Raw genomic sequence first — 22,045 nt, forward strand, 5'->3', positions numbered from 1 at the left:
ACCACAGCCATCATTTATCTGTTTTAGCAAGGCCTCTGGTAACATGCCCTATACTTTGCATAGGGCTTAGATTATAGGAGCTGTAGCTTTTTCAGTGGCCTGCACATTACATAGTGATGATGTATGGACCACTAAATAGCCCAGGCTACTTCCAGGTCCTTTCAGAAAAAAGAAGAGGGCTGGGGACATAGAATAGGGATAAGGATATGTTACAGGATTTGGAGAGGCAAGTAAGTACTTTTTATAACATCTTTGGAAATATCTTTAGCGTTAAATTGGAAATCTTCACATTTTGTTTAACTACAGCTGTGCACAAATATGTACAGTTAGCGTTGTAATGCTGGAGTGGCCATATTATCTGTGCATTTACAGATAAGCAATAACTAACGACTAACAAAATGAACTGTATTACTTAACCTTGCAGCGTAAAAATCCACGCAAAGGAGGAATTTGGCTTTTAGTGACCAAGTTTCAGTTTGAAGTTCTTCGTATATTATTCTGGTCACCCCTATTCCAATATCAACATAAGTTATAGGTAATAAAATGTAGGTATGTAATCTTATAATTTCCAGAGTTTCCACAAAGTGCAAAATTTATGGACTGAGCAAACTTCACAGTGGAATTTAAGTCAAACTCTCAAATAAAAACATCAAAAAGTTTATACTTTTTTCCTTTTAGAAGTCCCGCTTTAAAAGAGAATTATCTGATAGCTTAAACTAATTACCAGATATTTCAAACTTCAAACAATTGTATTAAAATTATGATAATAGATTTCAGATGGTTAATATTACATTCTAACAAGCAGATGAAAACCATAACGGAACATACAGGAATGCAAGAGAAAACTGATGACAGTGTATTAAACTATATCTATTGACTAAGAGCACCAGGATGAGTAATTTTGCTGGTTGATCCAATATTAAACCTGCTATTGAACCTATTTTAGTAGTATTTGATGAATCATTGAGTACAAGAATTGTTCATGAATTAAAGATGAAGTCCGGGCAGATATAAAGGCCACAAATTAATCCAACTCTGTGTTCATAAATATATAATTCACCTTTTACCGATTTTTCCCAAAATGTTTCCTATGTATTAGCCCTTGTACACACGGTCGGACATTCTGACAATAAAATCTGTCGGATTTTATCCATTGGATTTTGTCTGAAACTTGTGTTGCATACACACGGTCGGACATAGTTGTCTGAAAATCCGATCGTTCAGAACGTGGTGGTGTTATTTCATTACGACTGGACTACGTTCAGGCTAGTAGACAATAGCTTTGGTCTAGGAATTTGATCTGAGCATGCGTGGCACTTTGTCCGATCAGAATGCTCTACAAACGATAGGAAAAAGTTCCATAGGACCATGTTGTCGGAAAATTTTATAGCCCAGCTCTAAAACTTTGTCATTTGGATATTCTGACGGAAACAGTCCGATGGAGCCCACACATGGTCGGATTATCCGACAACACGGTCCGATCGGACATTTTCCGTCGGATTGTCCGACCGTGTGTACAAGGGCTTACAGTGTACCCAATATCTTAAAATGCATTGCTCTGTTCCCCATACAAATGCCCACCTCTTCAGCTGCTGACACCATTGTTCTCCCCAATCCATTTTGCAGATGGCAGGAGGCACCCAGTTCCAGATTTGTGGCCCTTCCCCTACCTGTACATGCACAGTTCTCTCTCTCTCTCTCTATCTTGCAGCTCATCTTTTTTGCATGTAAAGGAGAGCAGACTTCAATATCTTGGGGACACTCTGGTGCATGGGGACCTTTTGTATAAAGGTGAATTTACCCTTAAAAATTTGTTTTTCTTTTTAATGAAAGCATCGTAAGCACATCCTTTCTCATGTGGCTAGGGTGAAAAAGAAGAGTGAAGGTGAGATGAGATGAGCGCATCAGTCTGCTGCTTCTCCTTTCGCTGTCAAGTCAGAGGCTGGGGAAGGGACAAGGGGAGGGATATTTGGTCAGCACAAAGAATCTTATTTGTTTTTCCCCTAGCAGCCGATACGCTCTTCCTCCCTTCATTTGGGTGTGTTACTGAACCTCACACACAATGAAGGACTGCGACAATTTTTTTGTGTTAACTACAGTTTAGCTTTAACTGAAACAGAAAAAAATCAAGTCTCCTGCCCTGCCATACATGGTTGAGTTTTGTGGGAGACTTTTGTAAATCTCATGACTAATGGGCAGAAATACAAGTACTTTGGCCAGTAAAACAACTTTTTTATATGTATTTCTTCTGTGTTTAGTTGTTTGCCCGGAATTCAACTTTAATGGTGTTTGGTTTTATAAATATTGATTCAGAAAGCAATATGGATTTATTTGCTTGTATAGATTTTAACAGCCATATGCCTTTTTCTCAAAAGCAGGAACAGGAAACAAGTTACACCATCCTGCGAGCAAGAGGCACCAATGTGACGATCACTGGTCTAAAGCCTGATACCACATATATCTTCCAAATTCGAGCTCGAACAGCAGCTGGATATGGATCAAACAGCCGTAAATTTGAGTTTGAAACAAGTCCTGATTGTACGTATCTGAATATTCTTTATATCAATCTGAAATGTAATATATACAGTCATTTGTGTCAGTTATAACTGATTCTACTGTGATATTCTTATTGTTTGCAATTCCTGTAGTGCCGAACTATAGATTGTCCCAAATATGTAGTCCAGGATATGATAGAAGAAGAAAGTATTTTTGGATTTCAGAAAAAGAGGCTAAACCATACCCCCATATATTTTTTATTGATCCCATTTACATGCTTTTACATGGTACTACTCTCCTTCTTGTTATGATGGATTACTGTGCCTTTTTACCATTAAAGCAGCCCTTGATCTCCATAAAAGGGATTGAAAACCCAGTGCTCAGCTTCCTGTGCCTGCACACTAATTTTCCTTAGCTTTACAGGGGACTTTGCTCCTACAGTACAGTATGTGTATGTCTCATCAGATCTTTAGGAGCCGGGATGCAGACAACGTGGGAGATTGCCAACAGAGGAAGTACTTAAGCATTTGAAGAAGGGGGTGGCTCAGCTGTGTATGTTTAGTGCTCCAAACTGATGACATGTTACCAAACTACCGCCAGCATCTTTATCAAGGGAAACTGGCTGTCACGTACCTGAGAGGAGATTGAAATTAAGAGGTCGGCCTCTCTTATATGCTCATTGCCCAGCCCAGGCCCCACTGGGAGTGAAACAAAGGGTGGCCGAGGGACAGGAGGAACACAAGTGCCTGCAGATGTAGATCAGGGAACTTGCAGAAGTTCCAAGGCAACAAGAGAGCCATCAGATCAGGAACAGTAACCATGCACAATAGTTCAGCTGAGGTTAAGGAATGACTCCACTTGCGCTGTGGGCTCGGACGTATATCTGGTGAGAGATCACAGCAGACTTGCAGCAGGCACAATCAGAGGGGTGCAGAACTGCAGCAGCAGACAGCCAGGCAGACGCTCAAATGGGGCGGAAGGCCAGAATCAGAGACAGAGGCGTGGTCATAGGATTAGCCAGGGTCATCAACAGGTGGACAACGAGGCACCAAATCAGGAACAGAGCCAAGTCAGGAACTAGCAACAAGACAGAAGCAGCATCCAAGATAAGATCAGGAGTAAGCTAGGTCAGCAACCAAGGGAACACACTGGAGGTACACAGGAGACAGGGAACAACTGAAGAGCAGTCAGCATTAGAGCACAGGCAGAAGCATCCTTAACCACTTGAGGACTGGAAGATTTCCCCCTTTCCCTCTTAATGACCAGGCCATTTTTTGAGATATGGCACTCTGTCGCTTTATCTGACAATTGCGCAGTCATGCAATACTGTATCCCAAACCAAAATACTTTTTTCCCCCACACATAGAGCTTTTTTTTGGTGGTATATATATATATATATATATATATATATATATATATATATATATATATATATAATATATATATATATATATATATATATTTTTTTTTTAACTTTTTGCTATAATAAACATCCCCCACATTTTTTTCAGCAAACACATTTCTTCATCAGTTTAGACCAATATATATTCTTCCACATATTTTAAGCGTATATTGATTGGTTTGTGAAAAAGTTATAGCGTCTACAAAATAGGGGATAGATTTATGGCATTTTTATTATATATATATATATATATATATATATATATATATATATATATATATATATATATATATATATATATATATATATTTTTTTTTACTAGTAATGCTGGTGATCAACTATTTTTAGCGGGACTACAACGTTGCGGCCTACAGATTGGACACTAGATTGGACACCAGGGACATTTATACAGCGATCAGTGCTATAAAAATGCACTGAATACTGTATAAATGACACTGGCATTAGTGGTGATCAAGGGGTTAAATGTGTTCCCTGGGAGGTGTTTCTAACTGTGGGGAAGGGGACTGACTGGAGTACTGACCTGTCAGAATTGGGATCTGTTTGTTTACATTGACAGATACTTTTTGCTACTTTTTGCTATAATAAATATCCCCAAAAAATATATAAAAAATATTTGTTTTTCCTCAGTTTAGGCCGATACGTATTCATCTACATATTTTTGGTAAAAAAAATTGCTATAAGTGTTTATTGATTGGTTTGTGCAAAAGTTATAGCTTCTAAAAAATAGGGGATAGTTTTATGGCATTTCTATTAATAATTGTTTTTTTACTAGTAAAGGTGGCGATCAGCAATTTTTATAATGACTGCGACATTATGGCGGAGACATCAGACACATTTGGCGCTAATTTGGGACATTCACATTTATACAGAGATCAGTGCGATTAAAAATGCACTGATTATTGTGCAAATGTGACTGGCAGTGAAGGGGTTAACACTAGGTGGCGCTGTAGGGGTTCACAGGGAGCTATGATCAGTGACATTGTCACTAGGCAGAACGGGGAGATGTTTGTTTATATTAGTCTCCGTTCTTCCTCTCCGAGAGACGATCGCGGGAATCCCCGGGGACGTTGAGTCTACGGGACCCGCTGTCTGGCTCACAAAGTTCGCGGAGGGCACACGTGCGTGCCTGCTATACAGACCTTGTGATATTACCTACAATATCGTGATTTCACGCAGCGGAGCCAACCTGCTGCAGTTAAACTGTGTCGGCTGGTCCGCAAGTGGTTAAAATGAACCTGTTCTTTGCCAATTTAGAACACGGCAACAGGTTTACTTTAAAGTACAACTGGGTGGATTTTTACATATTCTTAAGCAGTAAATGAGTTTTAAATCAAGCCCTACCTGACTTCTGTAGCTGGAGGCAGGGAGTTCACTGGGGAGGGTGGGTTACTGCGCCTATTCTCTGTGAAAAAAAACACCCTGTGTATTCCAATGTGCAGTGTTGGGATGAATTCAATGCAATGCTTACACATACTTTTTCATTCTATACTGTACATTCCACAATCCCTGAAACCTGTTATAGTCTGATATACAGGGCCCTACCATGGGCCCTAGTGGGTCCATTGGACCCAGACAGCCCTTTGAAAGGGGCAGCAAATTGAACCACAGCTTCCTCTCTTTTTATTCTATTTACCCAGCAAATTGACGACCAAGATTTATTTTCCAGAAATTTTGTAATGAAAACTGCCCCCTGGTCCACTCCGCCTGCCCCTATAATACTCTAGCCCGCTCCTATACTGCCCTAGTCTGTTTATATACTACCCTAGCCTGTCCATATACTACCTTAGCCTTCCCCTTTACTGCCCTAGCCTGTCCCTATACTACCCTAGCCTGTCTATAAACTACCCTAGCTTGCCCCTATACTGCATTAGCCTATTCATATACTACCCTTGCCTGTCCATATACTACCCTAGCCTGTCTATATACTACCCTAGCCTGCCCCTATACTGCCCTAGTCCATCCCTATACTGCCCTAGCTAGCCCCTTGGAAATGAACATAATGGTATGTCATAACATTTTGCATATAAACAAGGTGCTGTTGCATGCAAATCTGACTTTCTAATATTTTTTTTTATCATTATATAAAAAAATTGATGATTTTTTTTTTTTGAGGGGGGGTTAGCATTTCATTCTTGTACCCAGGCAGCACAATGTCTTGGGCCAGCCCTGTTGATATAGATTAACATTTTGCAAAGTAAGATGAAAGATGGCCACCTCCCTTTTCCCATCAACCAAAAGAGCATTGTAGAAGGTTAAATGGGACAGGCACACCTTCAGACTTCATGGCAACTTTCCAATTGGGAATTTCCTATACCTATGTGGCCCTGGTTTGGCCTTCTTCAGCATTGTGTTAATGCATGTTGCATTAAGGAAGCCCATTTATTTTGTAAAGGTTAACATTGCACAACAATGGACAAAAAAAACAACACACATGTAACATTTTTTCCAACACATCGCATTACAATGCTTGATAGTAGTGTGCTGAAGTGCATTTGTCTCGGAGATGGACTTCCTTAGTGCATTGGGGCGCAATTCAAAATAACAGTCACTTCAACATACTAATTCTATTGCAAAGTAATACAACGCAAAAGCCCCTAGAGTTCCTGCTCTGCAGCTAAGCTGCTACTTCACAGTGCTTTATTGCCCATTGTTCAATCTTTTTAGTTATACTCTATTTCTCTAAGTGCATTTATAAATACAAAGATACCAATGGATGATGGCACTATACCCAAATGTCTATATCCAACATGAAAAGACCTGGATCTCTTCATTTTACTATATACGGTACTCGGGATATAGCTGCTTACAGAGCAGGACGTTTTATTGTTAGACTGTTATAAATGTATCATGGCTAGGATCTTTCATAGAGTCACTAAAATTTCTGCTTTGAAATATACAATCTAGAAAATGTGATATTTTATCCTCTAAGATATACAACAACCTGTTATATTGTGCCAAAAGGACTGCTAGATTCATCATTAGTTAGTTATCAGAGTGCTTCACTCTCAGCACAAGTGTTGAAATGATCTGGCTGTAATTGGGTGTAGAAATGATGTCCTAACCCCAAATCATGTAAACACACGTTATTAGTGAAACACAATATGCCACCCACAGCTACATTGTTAGCATGGGTAAGCACTGGACCATTGCTATTATTTTCACATGTGTTTTATCAAGTGAATTAAACTCAATTACATGGTTGTTCTTTACATCACTAAATCGTTAGTTGCTGTAAAAAAAATGAACACACAAACTTTTTTTGTTCTTTTTAAGCCATGATCACTGTTTTTAAGTTCACTTTGTGATTTGTTACAGAAAAACAGACTAAGGATTTGGCACCGCTGCCCTGCGTTAACATAGGATTTTAAAATTAATTGGGGTGCCAGTAAACTAAGTGTGGCTGTTTTGTTTAGATTTTACACTATTTTTTCTTTCAAAGGACCTGCCAAGTAGCTGGTCTGGATTTGTATTTATTGAGAACAATGACCAGCATTTTAGGATTTAAAGCTTGTTAATCTGTCCAGTTTGTATGCTGTACTTGATTCTCATTAGCGCAATGTTCCTTTCACATAACATCCCAGATTGGCTGTTTATACACTATTGGCAGAAGTCTTTATGGTAAATTTGAGAAACTGAAAAGTACCCATTGTTAAAGGATGCTTTTCAGTACAGAATTGGTGTTCAATAACCTATATCAGTTATTCAGAATATAATCTCAAGGATTTCAATAATGTTTAGTTTGTACTGTGCAATAGATATGTGCACACTGAAATATTTTGTTTTGGAATTTCGTTTTCATCCGAAAAAAAATAAATTTATTTAGTTACTCCCGAAATTCGTTTTTATTTATTTAGTTTCGTTAAAAAATGCATTCGTCCGAAAATCCAAAATAATTAAGGTCGAATCTGTCATTGAAGTCTTATGGTGTCTGTCAAATGTTCTAAGAAGATTCGACGGAGCAGCTAAACTGTACGATGCCGCAATCGTACATTTCTGGTCGAATGTTACGCCTACAAGCTATAGTGGAATTCTAATGTTGTATGACACTAGTAATAATTATATTTATTAATTATTATTCCTCGTCAACCAAGATTAGAATTCTTCTATAGCCTATGGGCGGAGAATTTGACCATAAATGTCCGCTCGCGGCGACTGCTTTGTGGAATCTTCATGTCAAATCTTTTCTCTATGTCGAATAATCTTGGACTAATAGAGTTAAGTTAGACACATTCAACCTTTTTTTGCTATTGTCTCTATAATGACAAATCTTTTCTCTCTGTGTAGAATAATTTTGAATTAGTAGAGCTAAGGTTAGGCACAATCGACCACAGGTTTATTGGACACAGATCACTATTGTCATTGTCATGTCAAATCTCCTTTCTATATCGAACTGTTGTCACAACGAAAATGAAAATAAAGCATTTGTTTATGATGCATCTTTTGGTTTTCAGATTATGAATGTTCGTTATCGTTTGTTAAAACGATAACAAAAATACCTGAAATTCGGACGAAAACGAATGCACATGTCTACTGTGCAATGGGATAAAAGGAAAGTTTTTGTGCATTAGAGGTCCAGATAGTTCTACCCTTTAAAAATATAGAAAACTTTTTGTTAAGTCTAGACTTCTTGTCTTCTTGTTTAAAAGTAATGTGTATGTTGATATGCATGCATATAGTATATATATTGGGAATTAGCTTCAGACAGAACAGTTTTAAGAATGTAGTCCAATCGCCAAAATCTTTTTAGGGCTTCCTTGCCCACCTATTCACATTTTTTAAAAGTAAAATTCATTCATTATAAAAAAAATGTTTAGCATCTCTTTGCCATAAAACAAATTCTATATTCAGCCTCCTGGTTTCCTCTTGTAGCACCACTACACTGGCCTTAGGCTTAGGCCCCATGTCTGTTCCTCCTCCAGACAGTTCTCCCACAGCTCTCTATAAACACATGGACCATCTCACAGCTCCCAACTGCATCGGGTCACCATCACCTTGGTGAAGCCTTCCTGTCTTGTGGGCAGAGCCCTCCTCTGTCTCCCAATCCCAATCTCTGGAATCCTGAACTGTAGTCAGCACCCATACCATAAACCCTGTGCACACCTGAACACTCAGGGGCCTAGGGCTGGGGGCTTTCTCCCACCCAAGACTCTACAAAGCCTTTGACTCCATGATCCTTCCAATCCTAGAGAAAATGACAAATGCAGTTTTGCCCTTTTCTCCTCTTTCACCTTGTGTAGGAGATAACTCTAGGTGGTGTTCAGTATATATAGCTTGTTATTGCACATACCTTTTCTTATTTATTAACTGCAACTTCAAGTAGGTGCATTTAAAGCAATACCTTGCCATATTGGTCAGTAGAGTCCTCTACTGCTATGTTGTAAGTTGTCTACACGGCTTGTGTAAATGTATCTCTTGCTGTCCAGGTCTACTGATAACACATATAGTTAAGTTAGTAAAGAGACACCCTCAGCTGATCCTATTTTCCCATTGGGCTTGCCCAGCTATTTTGCTTATCATAGATCTACAAGACCATGTCTATTTGAAAACAAAAGGCTATTTTCAATTTCTAATAATGTGAAACATTCATGGTCTTCCTAAAAGCCAGAGACAATGTTATATTTTGTAGATGGTTGTACATGCTATGTAAAGGCATACTAAGCAGTTTTGTGGATAGAATCTCTTACTTTTGCCTTCTGATCCTTGTGCTTTGAGAGCTGTCTTTACAGACCTCTGCCAATGTAAACACTGCTTTGTTTACATTGAGCTTGACCGCATTTTCACTGATTCGATCTATTCACCGCGAGGAGCCATAATGATGACATTTATGTTGCACTTAAGTAATCCGTGTAGAAACTGACCTAAAACAATTTGAATCAGGCAGCATCTGCATAGGTTTATCAAATCCCCCCATCTCATATGATTTTCAATTGCAGAAAGCATAATTCACAGCACATCTACAGAGATCCCTTGCTCTTTCTCTGTCCTGGTCTGTAGATGTGCCCCCTACTCTGTTGCTATGTGTACAATGTCGTATGCATACAACAATCTATGGACTAGGCATCATATAATTTGGCTCTAACCAACAACCCTCCAATTTCCTCAGTTCTTTAGGACCTTATTGACAAGGACACAGAAGGGGGCTCAAGTGCCCCCAAACTCTTTTCAGGAAACAGTTAGGGAGTCAAATGGTCAAAACAGCTAAGGAAAGATGTTACTTTGCTCTGTGCTGCAATAGGATCAAAATAAATGAAACAACCTGAAATTGCATGGAAACTAAAAACCATATACTGTAACAACAATTTGTCACAGTTAAAGAATCAATCACATTAGTGCAGCTAGAAGTTGTTAGTCACATTTTAGTAGACTTATTCTGTAATGTGAAAGAAATCGCACCACTCTTCCAAGAAGCTTTCTTGGGCCACAAACTTTTAAACTGATGAAGCCATTTAGACCTACCTAAGAAGTTTAGTTGAATGTGACAGACTACTACCAACTATGCTATAATATGGATGAAGATAAAACATTGATAGAAACTCTGTTTAGCATTTCTGTTCCAGTGAATTGCAAAAACTGACTTTTTGCAGCATTCAAAATTATCTAAAGGCATAGTACAATTCAACTTTTGATATTATTGACAGAATTTTGCCGATTTTTCTCATTAGTCACTTGTGTCACTCCTGAAGAACTAACACATTTTATTCTTTTTATTCTTTCAGCTTTCTCCATTTCAAGTGAAAACAGTCAGGTTGTGATGATTGGCATCTCAGCAGCGATAGTAATTATCTTGCTCACAGTGGTGGTGTACGTGCTCATTGGAAGGTTAGTTGTTTAATTTTTCTGCTTCTATATTATACATTAGATGTGTATACATATTTTCCCGATTGTCCACACAAATACATGCATGTTTGTGTAATTAAATATTGGAAATGTTAAAATGTATGTGTATCCAAACCCAAAACATTTTTTTTTTTTTTTTTAGTTTGGGGTATAGTAGGAAAGAGTTGAACCCTATCAGGCTTTGTCCTGCTGTATGGGGGTCTTAGGGGCATAGTACACAGGCGTTTGTTGCTGTCTGTGTCCATGCTGGGAAGATTTACACTCTATATTTGTCCTGATGACCACTGTCACCAGAGTTAAAAGTAAAAGAAAATCCAAAGTTTGGAGTTGTCACCAGAACAGGAATTTTTCAATGTGGACAATGTGTGTGATAGTGAAAACATCTGTCTAAAGTTCACTACACATGATACAATCTCAATGTACAAAGGCATTTTACACCTTTTTAGATATGGGACAGAAGATAAAGGGAAAACTCCCCAGCAGGACATAGACTGCATAAATAAAAAAGAAACAAAAAAAAGAAAGAAAGAATAAGAAAGAAACAATTGCCTGGGGTTTTAAGCTTCCCCATGCATCCAAAACTATAGAAATATGTTTTGGCTATTGAAATATTCCACTTAAATCTTTATACATTAAATATATACTGCTAAAGTGCATGTAAAGTAAAAATGTTGAACATCAAAGGTGCATGACAAGTCGTTCCCGATGGTTTCCAATGATACCCATTCATATACAGTGCCTTGCAAAAGTATTCACCCCCTTGGCATTTTTTTGTGTTTTGTTGCCTCACATCCTGGAATTAACATGGATTATTTGAGGATTTGTATCATTTAATTTACAGAACATGCCCACAATTTTGAAGATTTTTTTTATTATTGTGAAGCACACAAAAAATAGGACAAAATAACAGAAAAGCTTGATGTGCATAACTTTTCACCCCCCTAAAGTCAATACTTTGTAAAGCCACCTCTTGCAGCTATCACAGCTCCAAGTCGCTTTGGATAAGTCCCTATGAGCTTGCCACATTTTACCACTGGGATGTTTGCCCATTCCTCCTTGCAAAACTGCTCCAGCTCCTTCAAGTTGGATGGTTTGCACTTCTGAACAACAATCTTTAAGTCTGACCACATATTTTCTTTGGATTGAGGTCTGGGCTTTGACTAGACCATTCCAACACATTTGCATGTTTCCCCTTAAACCACTCAAGTGTTGCTTTAGCAGTGTGTTTGGGGTCATTGTCCTGCTGGAAGGTGAACCTCCGTCCTAGCCTCAAATCACACACAGACTGGTACAGGTTTTGCTCAAGAACATACCTGTATTTAGCACCATCCACTTTTCCGTCAACTCTGACTAGTTTTCCTGTCTCGACTGCTGAAAAACATCCCCACAGCATAATGCTGCCACCACTATGTTTCACTGTGGTGTTCTTTGGGTGATATGATGTGTTGGGTTTGCGCCAGACATAGCATTTTCTTCGATAACCAAAAAGTTCAATTTTACTCTCATCAGACAAGAGCACCTTCCTCCATACATTTTGGGAGTCTCCCACATGCCTTTTCGCAAACTCCAAACCTGCTATTTTGGTTTTTGCTGAAAGTAATGGCTTTCTTCTGGCCACTCTGCCATAAAGTCCAACTCTATGGAGCGTACAGCTTATGGTATCCCTTGCACAGATACTTTAGTCTCTGCTGTGGAACTCTGCAGCTCCTCCAGGGTTACCTTAGGTCTCTGTGCTGCCTCTCTGATTAATGCCCTCCTTGCCCAGTCCGTGAGTTTTGGTGTGCGGCCATATTTTGGCAGGTTTGCTGTTGTGCCATGTTCTTTCCATTTGGTTATGAATCGATTTGATGGTGCTCCTAGGGATCATCAGAGATTTGGATATTTTTTTATAACCTACCCCTGACTTGTACTTCTCAACAACATTGTCCCTTACTTGTTTGGAGAGTTCCTTGGTTTTCATGGCAGTGTTTGGTTAGTGGTGCCTCTTGCTTAGGTGTTGCAGCCTCTGGGGCCTTTCAAAAAGGTGTGTATATGTAATGACAGATCATGTGACACTTAGATGGCATGCAGGTGGACATCATTTCACTAATTATGTGACTTCTGAAGGTAATTGGTTGCACCAGAGCTTTTTTATGGACTTCTTAACAAAGGGGATGAATGCATACGTACATGCCAATCATCATTTTTTTTTAATTTGAAAAATTATTTTATGTATATATTTTTCTAATTTTACTTCACCAACTTAGACTATTGTGTTCTGATCCATCACATATAATTCAGATTAAAAAAACATGTAACTAAAGGCTGTAATGTAACAAAATAGGTAAAAATTCAAGGGGGGTGAATACATTTGCCAGGCACTATATGCGTGACTTAAAGGTGCAGAGATGTAGTTCATGCACATTGGTCCAACTTTCATGCAACTTGAGGGCCATAGACTTCAATGTTAATCCTCAGAGGTTGCATAAAAGTTGTACCTGAATGTAATACAATGTGACTTGTGTGCAACAGTTGTCCATTATCATAGGTCAAAGCCACACTTGCATCCAAGTTACATCAATCCAAAGTTGTGCCAAAGTTGCACCAACGTTGCACTCTAAAGTCAGCGCAACTTTGGAGTCGTACAAGTGTGAATGGAGCCTAAAGTGAATAGAAATGATGGTGTAGAGGGTTGTCATAGGAATAGGTGCCTTGTGTTGGAGGATTTACCCTTACCTCTTGCTCTCCCGACCGCTCAAAATTTTGGGGATTTTATATCACTTTCTGTTTTGGTGACAATGGCCCTCATGATAAAATAGCGAAAATGACTCTTCCAGTGAGGATACAGAAAGCAAAAACACCTACTCTACCTTCAATTAAAATAAATGCTTGAACATACACTTCAATAATCAACTGGATATTTCTGTTAGATAGATATTTTTTTTTAAATTACAAGTGGTGCTGACATCAAGGTTTGAAGGTAAAATATACATCTGTTCTTATTTTATATCTATAGTTCTAAATTACTAGACATACATTACAAACTGGCTCATGTAGCAGAGAGTGTAATTACATGTATGGATGGATATGTAAATGTTTAAAGAGATAATTATAACAACAGGTGTTTAAAATGAGAAAATAGTAGGTTTCACATCTGACTTTGTATCTAGTTATGTTATAGATTGAAATCAGTAATTTACACTCCAGTTCCTTCATTTACCTAAAATGGAAACAAACAGAGAGAAATAGAATGTCAGTAAAATAGAATTAACACAGCCCTGCCAATTGTTTTTAAAAAAAATAAAAATAATCAATCTGAAAGTCTCCAGTACTAGAAGCACTCTTCCTTCTGGTGGCCCCCGTGTCTCCTACATCTCCTATCTTCCAGCACTGCAGACTTCATAAGACTCCATGTGTTGTGGTTCCATTATCTGAACCCTGCATCACTGATGATGTCAGTGTGGGGACACAGCCATCTAACATTCTCTAGAGCAGCCTTTCTCAACCTTTTTACCCCATAAGAAACCTTGACATTTTTTCAGGTCTCAGAGAACCCTTAAAAAAAAATATTCATTGGTGGTTAGTAGGAAGAATACCTCTTGCACTGGTGTCTAGTAGGAAGAATGCCTCACTTAGTGCTGGTCAGAATGCAATCCTTACAGAAAGCTAGAAGGGTAATTTAGGTTCATTCATCTGCCTCTGCCAAGTGGTGTCGACCCTGGCATTTTGCAGGAACCTAATGACAGGTCAATCAACTAAAGCTCGAGGAACCCCTAGCAACTTCTGGAGAAAATCTAGTTGGGAATGGCTGCTCTAGAGTGTCCAATGCCGCATAGACTGACAGAGACTGCAGTACAGGAATGGAGGAAAAGCAGGAGACCCAGTAGCACAATAGGCATCTTGCAACAAGATTGGAGGAGAAGGAATGAACATTGTTCATAGCATCTAAAAAATCTGTAAAGGCTAACGTAACATGCATAAAGTGCAAGGACAGGCATTTGCATTACTTCTTTTATTTTGGTAAGGAAGCCTTTCCGTACATGTGTTCCACCATGATAATGATTTAGTGGATGCAAAGAGGGAGAAATAAGTAAACATTCCTGCTACACCTGTACTCATAACACTAACAAATGTAAAGTGTATCTATTGTAAAGCCAAACCCTTTTTTCTAGTTTTGTAGAGAGTAGAGGGAATGCTCAGTTTATTTTTCCTTTTTTTTTGTCTTTTTTAAGTTGGGAGATTTCCCTTTACTTCTTGTCCCAGAGAGAGACAAAACAGTAGGGGCAAGGAAGTCTTTACAAGGAATGGGAAAATCCCTTTTAGACAGTTGCCACCTGAACAGGTGTTTCCATTGGAAAAAAATGCCAGTCAATGACATTGGTACATTTCTAGATTTCTCATCACCTTCAGTCTTGGTGACAATGGCTTTGACAGAACTGAATAAAGCCAGGTACATACGTACCAAAATGTGGCAGATTCAGCAGGAACAGGTCGACTTTCTATCTGTAAGCACTCCTTTCAGTTCAATGGAAGTCGGTCTAACTACTCATGTCTGTTGAATGGTCATGCCGAAAAAACAGCCGATAGCTTCAGTGCTGATCTGTGTATTCTGATGATGAGGGTTCCCCGTTGACACAATACAATAGTGTGGCAGGGGAGATGCCTGCATCCACATCACTATTGTAGATATGGAGATCTGTCAGTTTCTTTTCCTTCAACCCACTTTTGAACAAAATAAAACTGTGCATGTATACCCTGCTTAAGTGTAGAAAGGAAATGCCACATCTTGATGTTTAAAAGTTCAGATACATGTTTTATCCAATGTAAAATCAGACTACTCCAACCTGTTGCTGATGAACTAATGTCTTCTATTTCAAAGTACAGGTGCATCTCAAAAAATTTGAATGTCAGTAAATGTATTTCAATAATTCATATATTATATAGATATATTACACACAGAGCGACATAATTCACACAGCAGGAGATTGTGACCGGCTCTCTATCGAGCCAGTTTGCATAACTCCACAACGGCTCCTGTGCGTATTTTGGTCCATTTCAGGTCTGAATTCAGCCAAAAATTTGAGCTAAAATTGTACCTGAAATGTTGAACGGACGCACAGGACTCCTGCTGTAAGCGACTGCTTGCTCATATGTGAACCCAGCCTTAATGTTGATGATTATGGCTTACAGCTAGTTTAATCCCAAGATTCGGTATCCCATACAATTAGAATATTACATAAAACCAATATTAAAAGAATTTTTAATACAGAAATGTTGGTTGATTGAAAATTATGTCCATGTACAGTATAGTATGCACTCAATATTTAATCTGGGCTCTTTTTGCATGAATTACTGCATCAATGCAGCATGGCATGAAGGCAATCATCCTGTGGCACTGCTGAGGTGTTATCGAAGCCCAAGTTGCTTTGATAGCAGCCTTCAGCTCATCTGCATTGTTGGGTCTGGTGATCTTCCTCTTGACAATACCTCACAGATTCTCTATGGGGTTATGTCAGGCAAGTTTGCTGGACAATCAGGCACAGTGATACCATGATCATTAAACCAGGTATTGGTACTGTTGGCAGTGTGGGCAGGTGCCAAGTCCTGCTGGAAAATGAAATCAGCATCTCTATAAAGCTGGTTAGCAGAGGGAAGCATGAAGTGCTCTAGAATTTCCTGGTAGAGGGCTGCACTGACTTTGGGCAGTGTACCAACACCAGCAGATAACATAGCTTCCCAAATCATCACTGACTGTAGAAACTTAGCACTAGACCTTATGCAATTTGGATTCTGTGCCTCTCCACTCTTCCCACAGACTCTGGGACCTTGACTTCCAAATTAAATGCAAAATGTACTTTTAGCCAAAAAGAGGACTTTGGACCACTGAGCAACAGTCCGGTCCCTTTTCTCCTTAACCCAAGTAAGACGCTTCTTGCGTTGTCTCTGGTTCAGAAGTGGCTTGACACAAGGAATGCGATAGTTGTAGCCCATCTCCTGGATACCTCTGTGTGTGGTGGCTCTTGAAGCACTGACACCAGCCATAGTCCACTCCTTGTGAATCTCCCCCAAATTCTTGAATGCCTTTGCTTCACAATACTCTCAAAGCTGTGGTTATCCCTGTTGTTTGTGCACCTTTTTCTACCACACTTTTTCCCTTTTTCTACCACATCTTCCACTCAAACTTCCAATAATATGCTTGGATACAGCATTCTGTGAACAGCCAGCAATGCCCTTTAATGATTTTCCCTCCATGTGGAGGGTGTCATTGACTGTCTTCTGAACAACTGTCAAGTCAGCAGTCTTACCCTTGATTGTGTAACCTACTGAACCAGACTGAGAGACCATTTAAAGTCTAAAGTCTTGTTTAAAAAAAAAAAAAAAGCAAACATGTCATACTTTCCTCCTCTATGCAGTTGGTTTTGCACAGAGTGGCCCCGATCCTCCTCTTTTGGGGTTCCTCAGCGGCGCTCCTGGCTCCTCCTCTTCTCGAGTGCCCTGTCAGGAAAGCGTTCTCCCGCGTTTCAGTGTCCTGCTGCTGCGTCTATTGACACAGACCATAGGACTTGGCTCTGCCTCCTGGCTTCTGAATCATTGGATTTGATTGACAGCAGTGGGAGCCAATGGCTGTGCTGCTATCAATCTATCCAATCAGAACCAGAGACACTGGCTGGAGAGTGTGTGCTCATCCCCGACACAGGAACAATCAGGCTCAGATAAGTAAAAGGGGGGCTCTGGGGGGCTGGTGCACTACAAGAGGTTTTTATTTTTATTATTTTTTTAAATTATTCTTTGCATTGAGGTGAAAAACCCTTTAACCTCCCTGGCAGTATTCCCGAGTATGGCTCGGGGTGAATTTTCAGTACCAAAGCGGTAACCCTGGGCCACACTTGAGATCGCATGCAAAGTTACTTTCCTTGTCCCCAGGATCCTGCAATGTCTTCCCATTGTGTGTGCAGGCTGTGTGCTCTGCTCGATCTATCAATGTGCCTGGCTTGGTTCCATGCAAGCGTTGCGACGCATGGGGACGGAGCACGGCGCCAAATTCAAAAAGTGAAAAACACAATACATACAGCACACTGTAATATTACAGATTACATTAGTGTATCAAATTATTTCACATCCCTTTTGTCTCTAATGCTTTGTCCAGTGCCCTGCCTGCAGTTTTATATTATATATACTGTTCTTTTTACCTGGAAACTTGAGATTGTCCATAGCAACCAAAAAGTGTCCCTCTACGTCAAAAATGGTTTTAGAAAACAGTGATAATAAATTAGAATCACTTGCAGAATTGAGCGATAGTGATTTGCGGGGAAATTCATAATCAAACACTGAAAGTAACCACAGTGACAATTCTAAAATTGAGCGAATCTCAGTGTTTTTGATTTGATTACATTATTGAATACATTTTATTATTATTATATTATTATTTGTTATAATTATTTATAGCTATTTATTATATTATAATTCATGATACTGTGTTTCAAACTTTATCATACCTGGGATGTCTACTAGACTCTTGTTTGAGCAGATGTAATTGAGTTATTTATAAGAATTAGCCCCTGTACACACGGTCGGAGATTTCCACAACCAAATCCGTCGGATTTTGCCCGTCGGATCTTGTCCGAAACTGTTGCATACACACGGTCGGACAAAGTTGGCGAAAAATACGATCTTTCAGAACGTGATGACGTAATTTCGTTACGATGGGACTACATTCAGGCTAGTAGCCAATAGCTTTGATGTAGGAATTTGATCTGAGCATGCGTGGCACTTGGTCCGATCAAAATTCTCTACACATGATCGGAATATGTCCGACCGGGCCAGTTGGTCAGGAAATATTTCCAACATGTTGGAAAATTGGGTCCGACGGATATTCAAACGGAATCAGTCCAATGCATACCACACACAGTCGGATTATCCGACGACACGGTCCGATAGGACACATTCCGACGGATTATCCGACCGTGTATACAAGGGCTTACAGGCCTACAATATAAAACGCCAAATTTCCATGCAAAACAGTGTACTGCTCTGAGCATCAAAATCTGACATAGTCATACCACCAGGGAGGTTGAAGGCTCAGAAAACCTTTACAGTTATTTTGAGTTAATTAACTGATTAGAATGTGATACAGAATTTGGGGTTTTTACTAGCTCTAAGCCATCACCATCAAACTTAAAAGAAAGAAATGCTTGAAATATATCCCTGTGTGTAACAAATCTATGAATCTATATAATATACGAGCTTCGCTTTTTTAATTGAGTTACTGAAATAAATGAACTTTCTAATGATATTCAAATTTTTGGAGATGCACCTGTATTTCTTCATTATTAAGTCTGTGTAAATAGTTTCCTATCTCTCAAGCCCCAGTGGAATGGGTGAGAGGTCTAACCCCTGAAACACGCTGGCTTTGTTTACAATCTTCCTTCAGATTTTACATTGTGATTTTAAAACGTCCAGATGCAAATAGATTCCAGTGTGGCCTTTCAATTCCATATTTACTCAGCAATAAAAAACTGACAGGGGTTGAAATTCTTTTCTGCACTATCCAAAAAACAGACAAAAAACTTTTGGCTTTAGATATACTTTTATTATTAGTATATCCTACTAAACAGTCTAGCAGTTTAGGGACACTAAACACCTACATCTAAAATAGAGAGGTAAAGCATAATTATATTTGTTGTCTTTTAGGTAATTTTACTTTATAAACTGTATTTATGTACTGTATATATCCCATGTGCTAGGCGCACTGTACTTTCAACAAGAAAACAAAATACAATAAAAAAAAGAGAAAAAAAAAGGCTTGTTGATTTGGTTTATTTCATAGGTTATTGCATGAATTTTCTAGCTGTTAACTTAAGCATTCATGTTTTCTTTTTGTACATTGTCAACTGTTTGCTGTTTTCTGTAGCTATATTTCACACCTTATTAAATCAGATTGCCTGAGATTTGACCTGTGTACGCCTGATTAAGTTTACTATCTCATGCACTGTGTTATTTCTATTAAAGCCAGGTGTGACATCTTAGGCACTTAGGAGAAGCCTGGGTTGTGCGCACTGATTATGTGTAAACTACGCTATGCAAGTGGCTTTTCAAGAACTGCAGGATTAGATTTCATAACCACATGGACCTCAGGCTTCCCTTGTGTTTCTATTAAATCGTCCAAAATCTCATTCTTCAAATTTGTCGAGCTCAATGCACACGTGTTTTCCTGCAGATTAATGCAACGTTTTAGATGTTAAGGTCCATTACTCTTTGATCCGTCGGTTTCAGCTATAGCGGCTTGACTTGTTATTTTGGGTTTTGTGTTGCTTGGGATAAATTTTCGGCTGTTGGTTTTTTTTTTTTTTTCCATTTCCTTGAGAGGCAATCCCATAGGATTGGACGTTCCGTGGACACATATAGCTGGGAAAGAGATGTGAGGTCATATCTTATTATGCCTGCAGCTTCCTGGATGGATAATAGCTGATTCGTTCACACAGTCACTTTTTAAAATCATATTCAGAACAAATAATAAACGGGTTTAATCAGGTTGGATCCTCAGAGAGTCAATAAATAAGCACATTTATAAGGGAATCAAGATTTACACAGCTGGAAGCATTAAACAATGTAGCATCAGTAGAGCAAACCTCGCTCCACCAAATACCTGACCCAGTGCATGAACCCCACTTGCCTGATTATTGAGTAGTAACCTCATCAAACTGTCCAGGGATCAGTGAACCTCCGCTGAGACCTTTACAAAATCTGATTAATGATTCAGTGCACCTGTAGGTATAGAACTGTCCTACTAGCTGAACCTAGCTCTACCTTCTTGCCAATAGCAAGGGCCTTATTTTGCTGACTCTAAGGTCATTATTAACCTCAGATAAAATATTACATAATGGCCCAGTCCACCTATAAGTGATATTTTGTTTCAGGATTGAGTTTTCCTTGCATAAACACTCACCTGCATCTTATATCTCTCAAAAACGTTGGCAACAATATCTCTACAGATGCTTTTAGATCTGCTTACGTATTTTGACCATTGCAGGGTCAGCAGAAGACATGAACTACCTTACTTGGATTTGTAATGGCTGGAGTGGATGGCAGAACCAAGAACTCAAATAAGGAGACTTCCCCATTGCAGTCACCTGAAGGGAGATTTAGTCTTCCCATGTCCCCTCAGCCTAAAATGATAAGAGTGGGTTTATAATTTAAACTTGCCATACATTTTACAATTTTCTTGTTCAATTTCCTTTAGATATTCCTCTAACTATGTAGTGCAAGGGCCTGCCTGATTGCATACAAATGGAGATGTTTAGGTTTGACCTCATATTATACGGTTTTGGTAAATCTAAAGGAATTTTGTACCATAAAATTGTGCAGCGTATGGACAGCCTTACTAAACACTATAGAATGCATTGACCTTATGCAATAACCCAAGCAAGCAATCAGATATAATGATTTTCTAACTATAATAAACGTAGCCTAGGAGCACTGAGACTAGCTGTTTTATATTAATAAAGGATATGTACTGATGTATACGTGTAACAGTGCTAAACATTGAAACCACTGTGTATGTTTATGTATTGACGTCGCTGTTCGCTATTAATTGTACCTGTAACTCTCTATAATACTCAATAAAGAATATAAAGTCGGGAAAAAAAAAAGGATATGTATAGGTGGTAGAAACAAGGTATTAACATTCTGATATTGTTGTTAAAAAGTTAATGGTAGGGGCTTAGACCAATGATCCTGCCTCTGTGCTAGTAGCATATAACAAGCTGCGCTTTACATCTTTCAAACTACTTTCTTCTTCTTTGACCACTTGTGTTTGCTTTCCTAGGGTTAATAAAAAGGAACTTCAGCCTGCTCACATAATTTGTAATAAAAACATCTTTGCCATTCTGGATCTTCCCCCAACCACTTCACATATTATTTTATATATACTGTGATTCTGTACTTGCCATATATGCTGCAGAAATTTCCCTCCACCGAGCCTGGCTGCATCCATTTTAACTGTGGGCAGCTGAAGCTACTGCCTGTTCACTTCCTGGATTTATACAGACACACATAGGCACACTTCCAGCTCTGCAGCCCTGCAGCCCTGCAGCTCTCATTGGCCCTCTTATGACTCATCCTCCCTCCCTTCCAGGCAAACTCTCACAAGAGTGAGAGAGAGAGAGAGAGAGAGAGAGAGAGAGAGAGAGAGAGAGAGAGAGAGAGAGAGAGAGAGAGAGAGCTGTGCATGATTCCATAAGCCTAGGCTTTTTATTAGACAAGAAAGAGGAAGTGGGCTGTAGAAGGTATTTACTGGCAGAACAAAAAAAT

The 22,045-nt window shown here is 39.0% G+C and overlaps 1 protein-coding gene across 3 annotated transcripts in view; it reads left to right on the forward strand.

Annotated features, from left to right (window-relative positions):
- The window catches only part of EPHA3 (EPH receptor A3), a 512,923-nt gene that overhangs the window by 391,979 nt on the left and 98,899 nt on the right, over window positions 1-22,045 (forward strand). For 2 of the 3 annotated variants that reach the window (XM_077480165.1, XM_077480167.1), the window contains exons 7-8: window positions 2,376-2,538; window positions 10,636-10,738. In XM_077480165.1, the coding sequence (XP_077336291.1) occupies window positions 2,376-2,538; window positions 10,636-10,738 (266 nt within the window). The remainder of the gene's footprint in view (window positions 1-2,375; window positions 2,539-10,635; window positions 10,739-22,045) is intronic. The other variant, XM_077480166.1, reaches the window with a different exon arrangement.

The sequence above is a fragment of the Lithobates pipiens genome, unplaced genomic scaffold, assembly GCF_037356315.1.
Source record: "Lithobates pipiens isolate NorthernLeopardFrog02 unplaced genomic scaffold, aLitPip1_a1.2 Scaffold_16, whole genome shotgun sequence".
In the NCBI taxonomy this organism is placed as follows: domain Eukaryota; kingdom Metazoa; phylum Chordata; class Amphibia; order Anura; family Ranidae; genus Lithobates; species Lithobates pipiens.